The sequence below is a fragment of the Haliaeetus albicilla genome, chromosome Z (assembly GCF_947461875.1).
Source record: "Haliaeetus albicilla chromosome Z, bHalAlb1.1, whole genome shotgun sequence".
Lineage (NCBI taxonomy): Eukaryota > Metazoa > Chordata > Aves > Accipitriformes > Accipitridae > Haliaeetus > Haliaeetus albicilla.
Genome location: NC_091516.1, coordinates 40,587,229 through 40,606,490, shown reverse-complemented (window position 1 = coordinate 40,606,490; position 19,262 = coordinate 40,587,229). Strand labels below are relative to the sequence as shown.

Genomic DNA, 19,262 nt, shown 5'->3' with positions numbered 1-19,262 from the left:
GACAGTGAGGGACACCCCTACTTCACGTAGCTTACAGAACCTGCTATTTACCTAATAAACTAGTTTGCTTCCAAAATCAGATTTGTGTTGTGTTTGGTCTCTAGTCACTCTGTTTCCTACCTAGGAAGCAAATAAAGTGATGTCCTACTAGTAGAAGGACAGGTAAGTTGAAAGTAGTGGATGGCAGGGAAGAAATCTCTAGGTATCATCTAACTTGATAATAGGCATTGTCGCTGTTGTTGAAGTTGTCTGCTTCATCTTTTGTTTTTGTTTCTGATGCAATTACTCTGTTGGGAGATAAAGTCTGTGAAAGAAACCAGATCAAATGTTTAAACAGCCCACTGTTCTCCCAAATCTGACCAACACTTAAAAAACTGCCTTTGGAAGAATTTTGCTCACAAAGTATGTGGTTGTGAATATAGTTTTAATTATTACTGTGTAGAACACCTTAAGGTACATATTTAGAATAGCTTGATATGTATTACATACATCTTTGGCAGTCTGCTTTAATTGTTAAGTAAGCTCATTCCCTGTCAGCTCTTTAAAACAAGTTTTTTTCTATAGACTACTCACTGCAAGTGTTCAATGTCTTATTTAGGAGACTTTTTTCCCATTTCTCTGGAAAAGCTGTACATTTCATCTTGCCACAAACTCCATCCCAGATTTCTGTTAAATTGTATTTGTATGAAGTGGCCCTGAGAGAAGACATAAGTTCACTTTTTATTTTTTTGCTATCATCGGATCTTTGAATACACAGACTTCAGTGTTAGCTCTCGTAAACACAGCTTTTCTGGCTCAAGCTCTTGTCAATGTGGGACTAAAGATCCCGTGACAATCTTATGTAGTGTGAGAGGGCTGTAACAACTGCCACTTGATCTATGTGTTGATATTCAGTAAAAAAAAGAACAGGAAAATTTAGGAAAAATAAAAGGAAATATGCCTGAAATACATCTAGAATTAAGGTGGCAGGTGGGGGGTAGTTTTGGCAAATTGTCACTCTTCCAGTGTGCTGTATCTGCCATGCTGTTGTTCTATCACCACGCATAAGATGACTCAAACTAAGAGTAGATCACAAAGCATGAATGTGCCCAAAGAAGAGGCTGTACTGGAAATGTTTACAACCTGAGCTGAAACTACCTGCCTGCCACCTGGAGACTGTGAATTCATGGCTGTCAGCCACACTGTAGGAACTGCAGAGCTCTGCAGGACTCCCACAGATAGAATGAATTTGATCTTTTGTTAGAAAATGTGGAAGACATCCTTTATTCCCTTCCAAACTTACTAAGCTGTTACGGGAAACTGTGGAAAGAGCAGGTTCTGATCACCCCCAGTATTCAGGCTGTCGGTATCTTCCAGTTTCCCTGAAGAAAACGGAGGCTGGTCTTTGCCACCCTTTCTCTTGTTGAGCTTCATGCAGAGTCTCCTACACAGTTACTTCTGAAACTCTGCTGCCTTTTAATCCTGGAACTCATCAACTGCAGCCTGCTGGCACCCTCCCCAGAGCAGGATGTCTAATGTGCTTCTGCTGCTGTAACCAAAAGAAGGCTTCCTCAGTAAAGCTGGTGAAAAATACTTTTTTTGTCCCCCTGCATCAACAGGACAAAAGAGGGCATATTTTGACAAAAATGTTTCCCAGGAGAAAAATTCTGTAATGATAATTTTACTGTTCTTGTCTGTTTCTTGTTTCTTCAACTGGTCCTTTAAATCTGGATCAGGTATAATTTAATTTATACTAATCTTGCCCTATAAGTTTATTTAAGTGGCTTGCTTTCTGCTAACAGAATTGGTGTCAGCTCTGCTCCTTTTCCTCAGATTAGATTGTACTTTTTTTCTTTAAGCAGACCTATTGAATTTCAAGAGAGAGTATGAGAAAGGATAGTTGAGCCTGGTCTACCTCTTATTTAATTTATTATTGCTGTTAAGTGTTTTGCTTTGCATCTGAAGGAATAGTTGAAATTATTTACCATTTTTTGTTTCCCTTTTCTGTCTTTTTCTTTTCAAGTCTGGATCGTCATATGCAGACCCATCATGGACACCATAAGCCATTCCGTTGCAAACTGTGCCCATTCAAGTCCTCTTATAATAGCCGCCTGAAAACCCATATACTCAAGGCTCACGCTGGTAAGTTCTCTCTCTCAGTTTTGCAGTGCAGCAGCTGAAATGGCCCATGTATTCTTGCTGCTGATCAGAGATGCTGGTTTGAACCACGTGTTTTGTCACCAAATTTGGGTAAGATTTTCAAAGGCAAGGCAGGATTGGCCAGCCTACGCACCTGTTGGAATCAGCGGGAGTTTGAGTAATGTTTTTGGAAGGACAAGAATTTAAAACAGTGATGAGTACTTCAAGAATGTCTTAATTTTCTTCTGTTTTCTTTTATATTAATGATTTTTTTCTTATTATTTCTGCTTGTTTCCAAGAGAATTTAATCAATCTGTTTATACCATTGGTGTCTTAACGGATTGGTAGTGAGCTTTGCTCTGCTATGTTTGTTTTTATGTTTGTGCTTTAGGTGATTCTGGGAAAAGGATTGTGGATTGCATCTTGGTTTTGGTAGACTCTTACACTGGCTTTCATATTAAAACAAAACACTGCAAACTTTGGGAGTCGGGTCTTTCTGCAGCAGGCTGAGAATGGCACAATTCCATTATCGTACGTGGAAATTTGTCTTGCAAATCTCTGTATTGCAGTACGGAATCCATACAAGCAAGCAAAGAGACATGCTTCTGATGAACAGGAATTGGGAAGGTGATGTGCCATACAAGATAGGTCACCTCAAATTGTTGCACCTTTGATTATTAAAAAGTGTGAGATTCAGAATTTTCTTATCTTTATTTCTTGGCCCTAGACTCTTGGCACCATCACACATCATGCATTGAAAGGTTATCAGAAGGTTGGAGTCAAAACCCACTGGCTCCACAATTGCATCTTTTTGATTAAAAGGGCAAAAAAATCAACCCTCAAACCACAGTCCAAACATGCACTCTGGTGCAAATAATATAATATTGACCAATCTAAAAAACTGCAAACTAGCCCAGTTGTTAAAAACTTGCAAGTAGAAACTCCTGAAACAGATGACAAAAGGGCTAGAAGTATGTTCCTTTCTTTATTATTTGTTTATGCTATGTCATATACTCAGGTTGGGGTGGAGGAGGAAGATGGGAAAATGGGGAAGAAAGGCAGGAGGATTTTATAGCTGTCTGCTGCTTAAAAAAAAGGTAATTGTCAACATTGATCCAAACGCACCTGTCATTTACAAAAATGTAGGAGGGATTGATGGTCGCTTGTACTTTGTTTCCTGTATTGATTTTGGATTTCACAGAGCTTGTGCCAGGACCCTTTTCTGTACTTGCATGGGTATTGTGGATTAGTTTAATTTTTGCCAACCTACTGTTGTATGGGACCATGGCATTCTGTCCCTTCTAGGAAATCCAGCTGTATGCAGCAGTTCCAGTTTACAGAGTCCCACATCCTGTATGGAGGTGACATGGTTCTTTATCTTCACCAGCCATAAAATAATGTTTTCTTTATGCTATTGTACAGTTGGGGTACTTTGTGTTACCTTGTTTGAACCTGCCAGATTTTTAGAGCCAAAGTTAGCATGCAACTAATATTTACTTCACACTCTTCTTCATGTAAGTCCTTGATTTATTTATTATGAATTCATGCTCTTGAACTTGATTAGTGGACACTCCTTGAAAGACCATGTTTTGCATCATACAAGAACACAATTTCATGGTTGCCTAGATAGTGCTTGCACAATGACTTGTGTAATAGGGTTTCCAAAGGCTTATGATCTGTTTCTCCCTCAGTCCATTTCTACCAAATGAATATTCACACCACAGAAAAATTGCTTGTATGTTTTTCAGTCAGAGCTTTGCTTTGCTGTGTTTTGAGTCAATCTTTCAGAAATATATACTACCGAATAAATGTGTTATGAAGACGTTTCCTCAGAATCCCCAGTTTTTCAATAACACGGTGGTTCTTTGAACCTCTCTTTTATTACCATTTTTTGTCTCCTGTCAATCATCTCATTATCAGTTTATTTAGCAGTGGAAACTTCAATCCCCTTGAATTTTTCTGAAGTCTCCTGGAGATCTTTAAAATTCAATAAAACCCTGAATCCTGAAGTCTTTTACAGTCTGCCTCTCTCCCTCATTTTCTGGGGATGCGTCAAAATTCAGTGGACTATAAAATGCGTTCTTGCCTAACAGCTGGTACCAGTCAGTGTTTCTGGCATTTGTTTTTCATCTGCCATCTCCTTTGGCATGGATCAGAACACTTTACAGCATCACTAAATGGGCTCTGTCTGTTGTTTTCATCTGAACTTTTTCACCTGTTCTTTTTTTTTCTTATATTTTTTGAGGGGCCTTTGTTGGCATCTTCTAGTGTCCTTGCTTCATTAGTGATGACACTGGAGGTGCTGCATGCACAAAATGGATGATTGTGAGACAGTACTGGCCCTGCTCAGTTTCTGTGTAATTTGGAACATAATGGTTTGAGTACATATTGGGTGTTGGGACCCACTACGTAAATTTTTAGATTTATTTATTTGTATGTGTATTAATATAATCATTTTATGAAATGCACAGCTAGCAGTCAAAAAAGTGCAGAAGGCTTCTGTTAAGCCAAACTGTAGCGTTTCCTCTGCAAACACATCCTTTCATGCTGATGTCCACCTGAACTGTTATGGCTGAATAGTGGGTATATTTATTAGTTGTGTCTAGACCGCTTAATGTATATTCATCCTATATTTGCTTTAATGTCTTGTGGTGCTTTTAAGTTAACGGTTGGTGCCTACTGTCGTCCAGGAATCTCTTATACTGACAAACCATGAAAGTCTGTATCTCACTGGTATCTTATACCTTGGAGTTTCTTTTGTCCTTATATGATCCTGTTCCATTGAGCAACTTGTTGTACGTGGTACACAAAAATGTTTCCTTCTATTTGTAAAAAGGTAATATATAATTGATACGATATGCAGGTGAGAAATGTCATTTGAAAAAACATGTGGGACAATTTCTTGTTTCACCATTTCAGACTCTAAGTGATCTGTTCTATTTCAGATGTACCAAAAGAGGCTTTTTAAGAGTTTGTATTGTGTCCCCATGATTAGCATAGTTTTTCTGGAAGAGAGGGGGTGGGAATTATTTTTATGTAGGATGGTTGCTAATCTTTTCAGGTGTGCTTACTCTGACTTGCTGCAATATGTGTGTTTTCACATTCTCTTTTGGTTCACTTATTTCCGGTGTTAGAAACAATGCTGTTTGAGAACCTTGTCTGCTAAATTTGTTGAGAGATGGAAAACATATTCTGCTTCGTTCATTACCAGAACTCTTGTTCTTCTGTTACTATTCATGAATATTTCACTCCTATATTAGTTTTGGCACTTTATGTACAGCTCATATGTGGCCGGTGTTACTCCTGTACGTGGAAGTGGCACTTCCAAAACAATAACTTGGCACCTGTATAATATCACGTTGTTTGTGTTGGGACAGTTTCACTTTGTGTTCCAATTGCCTCCATGCTTAATGCAAAACAAATCTTGTCTCAGGATTTGTTTCCCCTTGTTTGCTGTCTCTATGGCTCAGAATGTATTCAAAATTAAATTCACTACTGTTCATTACTTCTGTTCTTTCACTTTTAGTGCTTTTTCATAACACACTTTCACATAGCCTTACAGATACGCACTGTTCTTGGTATTACCATGTTCACTTCTTGTAGTAAACCAACCTTGACCTGGTTACCAGTTCTATGAAGATTACCTCTGCCTAATGGCAGGTTTTTCATAAGGAAAATGTGACCTTTCCCAAATGTAAATCCTGCCCCCCCCGCCCTTTATTTTTTGGAGGGACCTTTGTTAGCATTTTGTAGTGTCCTTCTTGCTTCATTAATAATGATGCTGGATGTGCTGCATGCAGAAACTGATGACTTCACCCTCTCTAGTTGCTGTGCTCCCAAAGAAATTTGGAAGTGCTATAGTTAAGTGATTCCATTTTCATCCCAGAGTCTGTTTTCTTCTCATATCATGCAACACAGGCATGCTAAGAGTCTGGTCTCTGTTTTTTGGCATCCGTCACTTTACAAGGATCTGCAGTTGTCAGAAAGCAATACTTTGGTCCAAAGCAGGTGCCTGTACCCGCAGACTCCAGACTGCTCCAACAAGGAGATGCACACAGCTTGTTCTCTTTGGGATCAGTCTTTCGCTGAAGAGTCCATGGGAATTTTACTGCCGAGTTCAGTAAGAGAAGTATGGGGGCCCCATTTTGTTTCTTTTGTGAGCTGATGACTTGCCTGTATTTCGCTCACCCAGGTGAACATGCCTACAAATGTTCCTCCTGCTCATTTTCCACCATGACAATCAGCCAGCTGAAAGAGCACTCCTTGAAAGTGCATGGGAAAGCACTGACACTACCAAGACCCCGCATTGTCAACCTTGCAGCCTCACACGCCCACCACACCTCCAAGAACCACACTCCTGCTGAAGAAGTGGAGGACTCTAATGGTAAGAGGTGCCTCAGAGCAAGAATTTGTCTAAGGTGCCACTTAATATTTTTATTACAAAAAAACGTACAGTAGGCAGCTTGCCCAAAAAGTAGATTAATTTGATCATTAAGAAAAAACAGAACTTGCATCAAAAACAAGGGTAAACACGGTGTTGTAGGGCATGACCTGCTTTAGATGCTCACCAGTTCATACTACATTAACTTGTCCTGTCACCAGTTGACTTTGGAATATGTCAATGCTGGCTTTACTTCTTAGCAGAGATTTAAATTGTAGAAAATTTTCAAAGGCAGGGCTTCTAGTGATAGCTAGTGGGAAAGGGATCGTCTAATTTCATCCATGCTCCTGAAAAACACCCCTTTATCTTGTTAGTAGAGCACTTCAGTGAAACCATGTGATTAAGTTTAAAATGTGAACCTATAATGATAGTAAACATAATTATTATTCTTGTCCTTGCTACAGAGGGCACCAAAAGTACCTTCAGATATTAAGCTGCATCTGCAGGAAGGAGAATCTGAGAACCATTTTCTTTTCCATGCTTTCTTTGAAAGCTGTTAATCCCTTTGTGCTGGAGGAGTATGCAGAAGATATTTGGAAAGCAGCAGAGGAAGGAACACTTAACAGAGAAAATGCAGACTCATAGAAGAGGTGGTGTGTGGTATCACAGCACGTGTTAAGGCCTTTTAAGTGGTAGCTTATGAGGCACATTTTGGGTGTCACTTCCTGCCAATGAAGAAAAGAGCTGGTCTTTGGGGAAAAAAATCTTAATTCCTGGATGAGTTGCATTGACATGGGAGGAGAATGTAGGTGACTATAAATAAAAGGTTCAGACCTGCAGGTGTTCAAGGAACTGGGATGGATGGAGGGCATATTAGAAGAGGTGAAAAAAACCCCACTTTTTTCCAGAAATTTGAGAGGTTCTTAGAGTTTTTTGTTGATGCTGTTTTGCTTGGGTTACTGGTGAACTATGGATGGGAAATAAATATTATCAGTAATCATTTTGTAGCATTTTTGGTCTCCCATCTTCCCTTCTTTCCTTTCTCAACAGAAAAAAGTGTGAAAGGAGAAAGAGTGAAAGATAAGAAGTAAGTTCAGAAAAATGTCAGAACGGAATTTAAAGAAAAAAGTAATCAGCATAGAATTACTTTATTGAAGAAAAAGAGAGACATGAATAATGTTTTTGTGGTTCAGCAAGTCACTTCTGGGATGAGAATCTTATAAAAAGATTTTGACCAGCTGCTCTCAGACTATCTTTTGTCAAAGGATGTCTGGAACAATGCAATGAAGACTTACTAACTGAGCTTTTATTTTTGCTAATGCTAGCTTAAACTAATCCAACAAGTAGAGTACATATTGTGACGTATTCTACTGCTTTTTTATTGCTTTTAAAAAAAATGTTCCATTACTGACTAAAAAGTGGAAAATAATTTTCAGTGGCTGTCCTAGTCTTTCCTGTGAGTAGCAACTTTTTGGTAGCAATGGTTTGTTGAGAGATACAGAAGGACAATATTTGAATTTGGGAAGGATGGTTCATTGACTTCTTTTTTTGCTTATTCCCAGAGCTCAAAGTCATGATTAGTGAAGTTAAAATTGGAGTGCAGATCTCTGTAGAAGGCAATTTTACAGCCTTTAGGAACTCCTCCTAAAAATACATAAAATGATGAGTCTATTAACAAAAGCATGTCATGAGGTTGACTCTGTTACCTAGATCTGTATTGCAGCCTGAAACCAAGGCAGAATTTGTCCCGGTTAGCTTGATCATCTTTAAACAGGGTTAATGGTTAAGTCACTTTGACAATAATAGAAGCCACCTACTGGGGAGCTAGCCAGACGAGTACAGGTGTTACAATAATCACGTTAACATTTTCAGCATTGCTTGAGGAAGGAAGAACCTGTTTTAAGGAATTTGTTTGACATTAGGAGATTGGCTGCAGATCAAGTTAATGGTGGCTTCTCTTATGACATCACTTATTTTTGGTTTTTAGAAGGGAATAAATCAGTGTCTCTGTGGCCTAGGCCTGCAAGTTGCAGGTGATACATAGGACTAGATAAAAGACTGGTCCCAATAAAAGGAAATGCAGGTCTGTGTGACAGGCACTATGCTGTCTAGCTGGAGCCAGTGTTAAGTGGGGCTAACATGGTGTGCCATAGTTGAATCTTGCATGTGTTGGTATGTATAAATGACCTGCAGTGTGGGCTGTGATCAAGTTAATTCACTGGGGATGCAAAATTGAATTAGGACTGGAGTGAAAGGCAGACAAAAGGTTGTCTCACATTGTTATGAACTTGTTTTGTAGGTTGGTAGGTATGCAGCAGGCTAGTATAATTGAAATGGTTGCAGAAAGGGTCTCTTCTTGTCTGTGGATAATATTGTGGTTGGAATAGGAAATAGAGCAGGATGACTTGCGGAGATTTGAGGAGCTAGCAGAACTTACCTTGCCAATTGTTGAGCCCTGTAAAAATGGAGAAAATGGAAAAGGGTACTGAATTGTAATAGCAGAGTGCATGTCTGAATAGAACTGTTCTGGGACAACAGCCCAGTGGAACTTCTGCTGATGTTTCTTTTTTTCTGCAGAAATTGTTCCCTGAGGGGCCTCCCTTAGAACATTTCTTTTGTTCTTATAGATTGATCCATTCATTAAAAGATGTGAATATATTTAAATTTTTGTGACTCATCTCTTTTAGTTCTGTGTTGGTAGCAGCAAGTGTATCTGAAGCGTTCAGCTGTATATCCTGGAGATGTTTTGGGTGCTTGGTATACTTTACATGGAAGTGAAGTTAAAGTGCAGATGCTGAACATTTTAGGTAGGCCCATCCCTGGCAACCTCATTATCATTAGAAAGCACAACAACCACTTTAGTGCTTGTATGCCTTTCTCAAGGCAGTAGTGTAAGAAGGTGACTGTGACAGTCTCGGTGAGTTAGCAGAGAAGTTTCTTACAGAGACATCATTGGAAGATGCTGCTCTTTGTATCCTACCTCTCTGTGTGTTTGGCATTATTTTCATATGTAAGGAATGTGTTTTCATTGTATCCTAGTTTGACTAGAGGTAAAGGACTCAGGTTTTTTTAGGGGGTGGGGTGATGATGTTTGGAGGGGGACGGGGTCTTACAAGCAGCTAAAAAAACCCAGCAAATATTGATCACCAGTGCAACTTTTCTCTGTTTTGCATAGCATAGGGGCACTAAATGGTTTGTGGTGTCCAACTCTTTTGAAATGATAAGGTTGCCATTGTGGTAAAATGTTCTTTTCCTCTCCCCATAGTTTACAGGTATTTTTCCTCTTGCAAGAAAGAAGTGGTGATGTTTGACTATTTCTTTGCATTTGTGTGGTTGGCTTTTTTGTTTGTTTGGATTTACTTACTTATTTGCCCTTTAGACAGAAATGTGGCTTAACACTTTTGAGAACTTACACAGTAAAAATTCAGTGTAAATTGAAATATTACAAGCTGTTAGGAGGACTGGGTGAATGCCCTAACAAGATCTGTTTCTGTGTTCTTTCACAGTCTTTGTGAGAATCAGAATTTAGATTCATGTTAATCTCTGCTCAGAAGGGTTGTATGGATTTATTGATGATACTGTCATCCTATGGGGCAGTATGTGTCACAGATAAGGGTTTCCAGTGTTGCACTATGCAGGGTCAGTTCTGTTCCTATTGACTTAAGTGCAAGGCAATGGAATCCCATAATCTGCATTGTCAAGGCATAACAATAGAAGACTACAGTCTCTTTCTTCAATAAGGAAGAGCTGGAAGCAAGACAGACACAAAAATTGTGTGACTGAAGAGTAGAAAACAGGAATAGGAACAATAGCAAGAGGTTTACCTGCAAAGTGATCATCAGCTAAGGAGAAGGCACATGGCAACAGACATTTGTGTAAGCACTGGTGTTACGCATGTTTGCTTGTATTCAAGGGCTGTGGTGGTGGTGGACTGCCTTCCTCTTATAAACTGGAGAAATCCATGAGTGCAACCTATTGTCATAAAGACCATAAGGCAGAATGACTCAGTAGACTGATAAACAGTTTTGTGTTATGACTTCAGCCTCAGCAAAAGCTTCTTGGGAGCATGTAAAATACTTGCCCTAAATTGCCCTAGCTAGTACTACTGCTTTTTCGAGTAGCTCTTTATTTTGTGAAAATAACCCCTTTGGCCTAACTGCGTTGTAGAGCAAAGTACTACTCTTTACGCATATGGCTGGCAGATTTGGAGCCTCATAAATTCATTTGTATCGTTACTATGTGCAGTAATTCAAAATAATAGTTTTTTAATTTTACTGATTAAGAATATTGAATTGTAAAAACAGAACAGTAAAGTGCAAGTGATAGATTAGACAGACCTGGATGTGGCTTTCAATGTCTTCTCAGTCATGCTGCTATTGTACAAAACCATTCCTTTATAGTGGTAACCAGTTCTTGGAATGTAGAAAGCAGCACACTTTGTGTGTGCCCTTGAAGCTCAATAATCATGCTTTTCACTGTTGTGCAAGCCAAATGGGATCTATCATTAATACCAGCACAGATCACAAAACACATGCAGGGTCAGAACTAGAAGATTTTTGGAGTTTCCCAGTACGTGGTATGTCAACATCTACGTTAAATTTAATTACTTGCAGGAGCAAATGCGTTGCAAACTGCTAAGTGAAACACCCAGTGCCCTGTTCCAGCTTTTTCTGAACTTTAGCCTTTGCCAGTGGAAAAGAACTTTGCCTCATCTAGAGACTGAAATATAAATACATCTGCTTGCTTTGCCAGAGCTAGGCTGGGTACAAAACTGCTTGACTAAGTTCTGCTTCTGGGACTGTTGTTTAAGAACTGTAAATCCCTTCCCATTTCTGTACAATTTTTAAAGTGGATAATGCATAATCAGGATGTGTGTCTTTTGTGCTGCTTGACAGCTGAAATCCTGAGGGGTGCAGAGGGCCTTTAGCAAGTTTGCTAAAGCCATTTCATGTACTATCAGAACAGTGGGAAGCAAGGAGCCTCTTCAACAAAATCCTCTCAGCTGGTGCCAGTGAGGCAGGATTGTTACAGTGATCCACTCAGCCCTAGAGCCACACATCTCCCTCTTCCTTTCACCTTTCAGAAGAGAGGCAAACTTTCTATATGCTCAGACATACTGCCGCTGTTGTTTTTTTTTTTTAATCCCTACCATAGTTTGTGGCTGACTTGTTTATTTCTATTGATGTGCACTGTTGCTCTTGATAAGAGGTATTTTTCTAACCTTCCAATCAGGGCAGAAAGTTCCTAAGACTCCTCTCTTCACCTTTGGTGCTTTTTCTCTCTTGTTGCTACTGTGTCTTTATGTTTTATGGCTGCTGCTGTTTGGGGAAGACCACAACAGTCAGAGTCCTCACAGCCCAGAAACCTTGTGTTGGAGCAGAATAGCCTGTTCTTTGTATTTAGTTTGGGGTTTGGTGTTTTGTTTGTTTGTTTGTTTGGGGGGAGGGGCGACACCCTTTTCTTTGTCTGAGACCCTTTATTTGACTGTTGTTTTGACTGGGGAGGCAGAGAGCCAGTAGTGACTACAGGGCAAATTCAGGCAAAGCTTCAATACCGAATTGCTTTAATTGCAAGGTGAGTTGGAAGGATACCATTCATGCTAAGGATGCAAGATGGTGATCTGCATACTGCAGAACAGAAGGTGTCTCTGCTTTTGTAGTTACAGTCAGGCTGCAAAGAGCTGTCTACTTGTTCTGTCTGTTTCCCTGCTTTTGTGCCCCATAGGAGTGATGCTGCATGCTCATGCTGAAGTATCAGATTAACCCTTCTTCCTTGCAGGCTGCTTTTTTTTCCCCTAGCTGTGTTCCTTCTTTCTCTAACTTAGAGCATGTTTCTGCTTTCCCCTCAGAGTTTGCCTGTCTTTCCTTCCCAGGGATGCTGCCAGTAGCCACACTGCCTGCCAGTGCTTGTTAAAACTCTTGGTACTTGTTGGTGCATCTTACTTCTTGTGGGCAGCGTTAAACTAATTATCAGATGTTGGATCAGATGGGAACTTTTCTCCTGCATCAGATTGGCAGGGACTGGTAGAACAAGTGCAGGACTTGTTCACCTCTAAGTTTACTGAACAAACTCCTCACTGTTTCAAGGACCTAGGGCACTGGGGATGACCTTGTTCTGTGCAGCTCTCTTCCACTGGTGTATAGTTGTTTGGCTTTTGGCCTTTTCCTACAGCGTGTTGAGAACAGTTTTGTGCCTGGTGGAACAGAGGGAGATGTTTATTCTGTTACTGGCTGTGCTCAGAGGGGTATCAACTTGCTGTTCATTGTGCTTTTTTCTGGTCCTGAGCTTTTTGTGCTTGAACTGAAAGGGTAAAGGCAAAATTGAGATTCAACAGGGTAGAGACAGGAACTCATGCAGCTGGGAGAAGGTGCTGTCAGTCTTTGTATGGATTTGGCCAGCCTGCTGTGATGGGATTGCTGTGATACTGAAAGACTTGACTAGGGTAGAGAGAAGACAGAATAAGTTGTTTGGGTGGATCAAGTAATAAATGAAGGAAGAAACATCTTCTGCATTCCTTCCGGGCATACAGAAATGACCTGATTACACCCACAGCGCAAAGAAAGAAGCATATCTAGACTCCTGTTGGTTTTTTTTCCTGAGGTTTTTGGTTTCTTTTGACTCTTGATTTTTTTTTTATGTTCAAGATAGGGCACAAAGTGGTAGGTGATGCTGTCTTAGGTGTCACATACTACTGCTGTCCCTGGAATTTGTGATCATTCTATACAGAGTAAAAAGGATGCTATTGCTGTGAAGGGATATGTGGTATGACTTGACCAATGCTGTGCAAGAGAGCGTTTCTGCAGGCTATCGTTCCCACATGTTAGTAGCCTTCTTGTGTAAGCTAACTGATATTCTCCCAGTCCCTGAGACTCCAGTTACTTTCCACTGATCTAAAACCTGCTAGAGGGGTTTGGTACTTGACAGAGAGGTAAAACTCCTTTGCTCATTTTGGCTCTGTTGAAATGGACATATGTCATCATCATCATAGTTGACAGCCCAAAGTTTGACATTAAAATAGCTGGATTTATTTCTTCTTTAAGACACATTGTTACTACATTTCGGTACCAATGCTTGAAAACACTGCCCAAAGTGATCTGACCTCAGAGGTGGTGATAGAGATGAGGCCTTTCTGCTGTTGTTGTTGTTGTTGGTGGTGGTGGTGGTAGTAGTAGTAGTAGTAATAATAATAATGTCAAGGTGTATGCTGGAGGTCTCCAGAACAAATTACAAGTTCCTAAGCTCTATGATTAGAATGGATCCTCAGCACCCATATATGGTCACTGTAATTTTAGGGCCAGTTTTAGAGCAGAACGCAAAAACGTAGCACTTGACAAAGCTGGATTTCTTTCCCCTCTTCATTTCAAGCTTAGATGCAAGTGAGCATTTAGGTGACAGCAGGATGTTTGTTTGTGGCTGTGTGTTTGTATTAATACAAATACTTAGAGGGCCAGAGCAATAGAAAAGAAAATGTGGAGTGCTTCTGAAAAATATCTGATGAATTACCCTTAAAAATGAGAAGGAAATCATGGAGCATAATAGCATGACAATGGTTCAGCTACCAGTGCCAAAAAAAAAATTGCTCTGTAGATTACTGTCTGAGTGAAGAATCAATTGAAGTAGGAAATCTTTGTAAATTCAGAAGAGAACCTGTTACCAGTAAGTCCTTTTGGCAGATTGGTTAAATCAGTCTCTTGCTAAAGCTATTTGCAGATCTTTTTGTGTTCCTCTCTTCTGTAAGTTCACTTCCATTTATGAGGTTTGAGTTTAGCTCAACAGAATATGGAATACTGAGGCAACTTTTTATTTTATGCATTTTATGGAAATATATAAGCACATGGACATACCAGTGTTTGACATGTATCAGAATTCTTGGTTTAAGTGCCACTCTGTTTTTAGACAATGGAATTTTAGTCCTTGAATAACAAATTATAAGAATATAGGGTTGAAACATGACTAACAGTTTGAACCGTCCACCTGGTATAAGCCAGTGGCAGCAGATTCTCAGCCTGAAGCACTCTTTAAAGAGAAGGCAGTGGATAAACAAAGGTGAACAGTGGATGAACAGAGGTGAAATAACATGAATGCCAGAGCAACAGAAACACAATGCAGTCCCCACACATCATCTCTGTGTTGCAAGCAAAAACAGCAATGAGCAAAGCAACTGGTGGGGTTAGAAAGTTCTAGTGGCTTGGCACTGAAGTTGCAAAGGTTGCAAGTGGTAGAGCAGCTACGGAAAGAGCCTAGTTTATGATGAGGGGGTTGTTTGCAGCCTAAATGTGACTAGTAATTGGCCAAGCCACCCAAAGAACTGTAGGAAAGTTAAATTGCATTGAATCCAGGAAAGAAATTTTGTTGTGGGGAGGACAGATGACAAAGAAGGGATAGCAAGAAATTAAATGGCTACATGATGAAGTGTTTCCTGACCCCTAAAACGGATCCTTCCAAATCACAGCTTTAGCAGAGCAGGGTAATGATTCAGGCAGTGTTCGTGAACATTTGTGCCTGTCTCAAAAGCTAACACTAATAGGAATTACTGGTAGTGCTGGATACTCAAAAATAGGAGGGCATGGGGAGCTCTTGGACCAACCCTTCTCTTCTGATGGAAATAATATGGTATAACTTAACTTCATCAATTGTGTTAGTCCTTCCTAAGTCCTACTATTCCTACTGGTTTCCTTTGCATCTGTTACACAGAGTATTGTAGCCACTCTCTCCTTGATCTCAACTCCAAGATTCTTCAGTAGGCAGCAGTATGAGACTCTCTGTCTAAAGGAATTCAGAAGATAAAATTACTCATTATTATCTTCTTCTTAGATGAAATTTATGTCCCTTTGAAATGATTTTGATGTTAGTACAAGAAGCTGCATAGCATATATCCTGTCTCAGTTCCATTCAGAGATAGGTGTGCACATAGCTCAAAAGGGAATTCAAAGTTATAAAGAAACACTGATATAGTTTCTCACCTCTTTTGAATAAACAAGTTTGCATAGTCCATATATCTTTCCGGTTGCCCTCTTCTGAGTCTTAGACATATATGTAATATGTTTCTCAAAAAGCTGGTCCAAAATGATCCAAGAAATGGCCTTTGCAGATAAAGCTGAAATAAATTCCTCCAACAAGGTTTTGGGGTTTGGGCTTTGGGGGTTTTTTTTTGGTGTAAATCCTTTAAATGGCAATTTTATTCCAGGGTTTTATTTTCTTTCCTCTGTGATGACTCTTTTCTTTTGTGTTTTGGAGTGTGCAAACAATGACACAAAGTTTATTTCTGTTACATCTCATTCACAACATCCTAGCAATGTAAAGGTTCTTCAGTAGAAATCAGAATTTGGGTAGAGAAGTAGGTTCATATTCTGTTTTTAAACATGAAGTGAATAAAATTTCCTTGTACTGCATGGTTCCCTAAGCTTCTTCATGAATGTTTTGTTGCATCCCTCTGAATCTTAGTCTTCTCTATCTTCCCCTCCCCTCAGCTTAATTTATTGGCAGAACATTTCACCCTCCCACATATTCTTCCTTCCAGGTCAGTGCTGCATGGCATAAAGTGAACAACTGTGTGTAGTCTTGACAATCTTTGTATGACACCCTGCTTTGCCACCTTCCCACTTTTCAAGCTGTTGCCATTCATGACTATATGCTATCCTACTACTCAGTGAGTTTGTAATTTTGAGTCCTGTTGAATTTCAGAAGGGATTATGTTCCTAAATGTCATAAGTTCCACTCAGACTTATCTTATACCTTGGAATTTTTCTGTTGTTCATTGTAGGAATCTTCTCTTTATGTGAATAATTTCAGAGAAAATTAAGTAGCATTCCAAATATTTTCCTTTTACTGTCTTTAGTACATTTTCTCACAGATCCATAACATCCTAGGCCTGTATTGTTACTGCATTCCCTCCCCCCCCCCCCAGCGTTTTTAAGCACTTGTTATCTATACCTTCTCTTTGATTTTTTTCTTATCTCAGGATTCAAACATCCCCTTTCCCAGTTTCATTTGTCATACAAGTGCTGATCTCTTTTGACTTTGGTTGATGTTTCCATGTGGATGTACCAGGAAAGCATGACATCTTCATTTTTTTCTCCCACTGTCTCCTTCTGGCCATAAAGCTATTCAATTATTAGTAGTTTGCACATGCAGTGAGCTCACTATCCAGTGTATTCAAAGAGTTGCTTTTGCTGAACAGTGTTTCTCCCTCCATCCCTGTCCCTCACTGTGCAGGCATGCAAATGCTTGTGTTAGAAGTGTCTGGTTCTGTTCACCCTAGAAGGATGAAGCAATGGTCTGATTTCTTTCCTTTAATAGGTACTTTTTCCTCTGGTTTCTCAACTGCTGCTCAGTGTCTCTTACCTAGACATGTCCAGGCATATTTCTGGTCTGTTGTTTCATTTAGGTGTCTTGTTTTAGTGTGTTTTGCCATTGCCTACATGTTCATCAGTAGCTCTGAAAATACCTACAAATAACTAAAACATCATTTAATTTCTGAGTAAATTTATGTATTCAGATCAGAATCTTTAGTTACTCTTTTCTTCTGAAAAGTTCCCAAGTTTTTCTTCTTTTAGGTATCTGAAACATGTTACATGCTGCAGAGGATCCATGAAAACTTAGATTTTCATTTTGCTTCTGTAGTAGGTTTTCATTGTATATTTTTCCCCAGTGCATGATCCCAAGGTATGCAGGTATGTATCAAGCTGCATCTTCATGATTGCATTGTATTGCATTGTAGTGGAGACTGTGAATGCTTTTTTGGATGAGGTAGTAACTTCCAGTATTGTTGACAGACTCATTGTACCAGTCTTTGTGTCTGTACTCTGAATAAAGTTTTCAGGGTGGCAACATCACTTACCAGGCATTTAAGTGTTTTAGGCACTCTGGAAATGCTGTCTCTCTTCACCCCATGCAGAGACACTGTAAGACTTACGTATTATTACCAGCATACAATAGTAATTTAGGTATGGCTGTGCTGATGAGTCATCATGTGGACATTCATTTCTACTGCTTTCCTTTCAACTAGTCATTTCCGCATTTGGATCTGAGAATGCTGTTGTATACTGAGTGTAGTTTCTGTGGCCTTTTAGATCTGTAGGTGCTGGCAGGGTTTACACTACTAGCTAGCCTTGTTATTCTTCCTGTACAGGTAGTCTGTAGGCAGATGTGATATGTGAAATCTCAAAATTGAGATTTGCAGCATTGGTACTGTTCTTCCATTTTTTACTACATCAATTACTGTTAATTTTTGCCTCTTGGTATGACTGTAGGTGTCCTTCCTTTTACGTCAGATCGTCCCATGACTTACCTTGCTTTTGGAGTTGCACGGCGAAGTCCTTCCATTCATTTTGGATAAAATTACTTTTAAAAACAGATCTCGGGTGGTTTTGGTGTGGGTTTTTTTTTGTTTTATTGTTTTAAATCAGTCAGGGCTAATTATTCCTTTTTCTTTCCTTGCATTACATATATGAGCATGCTTTATTTTCTTGTGCTGCCTCGAGGCTGTTCAAAGGAAAAAATGCCTTTTTTTTCCTTAACCTATAATCAGTACTTCCTGGTGTTTCATTTTTCTTCATTTTCTTCCCCTTCATGTTTTCTCTTTGCCTTTGTGTTTTACATTACTGAATACTAATTCTCTTAACTCTTACCTTTGCTTCTTTTAATGTCTTTCTTCTGCTTTCTGACTTTGATGTAGGCTTCTAAGGCCATTTTACTTTTTTCCAAACATGGATGGCTAGACCCTCTTCCTGCTCCAGGCCAAGGTTGTAAAACTTTCCCAGAGTGCTCCCAATCCTTTGTGTTTGAGGTGCAGGAAAAAGACTGAGGTGGAACTTGAATTGTGTACAGCCATGACTCAATTGTTGGTCAGTTCTGGGGGAAAAGTTCTGCTCTCTTTCTCCTTCATTCTCCACTCTTACATCAAGGCATCTTGTTGTTGCAGCAACACTGCCAGAAGGTGTTCAGCAGTTCGCTGCACAGCAGCTCAAGGCTTGTATAAATGCGAAGGCTCTTATAATATTTGATCACCAACTTCAGTCAGCCCAGCACTGAAGTACATGCAGAGTTGTTGGAAATAGAGAAGGTGCCCATGTAGGAGTGCTCTGCCAGTTTAAGGCAGTGCTGTTGCTCTGTGCTGTGGATTTGCTTCCCTAGTCCTTCTCTCAGGTACTGCTTTTGAAAAATAAATAAAGAAATCCAAAACCTCAACCTCACCATCTGTTTCTTATTTGCTGGCAGTTCATTCTGTGCTGTGTGCTAAAACGCATGTTTGGAAGCAAACTCAAGTCAGTTGCTATCTTTCCACTGCTTTCACTGGTTTTCATAGAATCCTAGAATCATAGAATGGTTTGGGTTGGAAGAAACCTTAAAGATCATCTAGTTCCAACCCCCCTGCCATGGGCAGGGACACCTTCCACTAGACCAGGTTGCTTAAAGCCCCATCCAACCTGGCCTTGAACACTTCCAGGGATGGGGTGTCCACAACTTCTCAGGGCAACCTGTTCCAGTGTCTCACCACCCTCACAGGAAAGAATTTTTTCTTAATATCTAATCTAAATGTACCCTCTCTCAGTTTAAAACTGTTACCCCTCATCATATCACTACACTCCCTGATAAAGAGTCCTTCCCCATCTTTCATGTAGGCCTTCTTTAAGTACTGGAAGGCTATAAGGTCTCCCCAGAATCTTATCTTCTCCAGGCTAAACAACCTCACCTCTCTTAGCCTGTCTTCACAGGGGAGGTGCTCCAGCCCCCTGATCATCTTTGTGGCCCTCCTCTGGAC

At 39.8% G+C, this 19,262-nt stretch overlaps 1 protein-coding gene across 7 annotated transcripts in view; it reads left to right on the top strand.

The window, feature by feature from the left end:
- Nucleotides 1-19,262, top strand: part of ZNF462 (zinc finger protein 462) — a 96,427-nt gene that overhangs the window by 50,479 nt on the left and 26,686 nt on the right. For 6 of the 7 annotated variants that reach the window (XM_069776729.1, XM_069776730.1, XM_069776731.1 and 3 more), the window contains 2 exons: nt 2,003-2,121; nt 6,311-6,502. In XM_069776729.1, coding sequence (XP_069632830.1) covers nt 2,003-2,121; nt 6,311-6,502 — 311 coding nt within the window. The remainder of the gene's footprint in view (nt 1-2,002; nt 2,122-6,310; nt 6,503-19,262) is intronic. The other variant, XM_069776733.1, reaches the window with a different exon arrangement.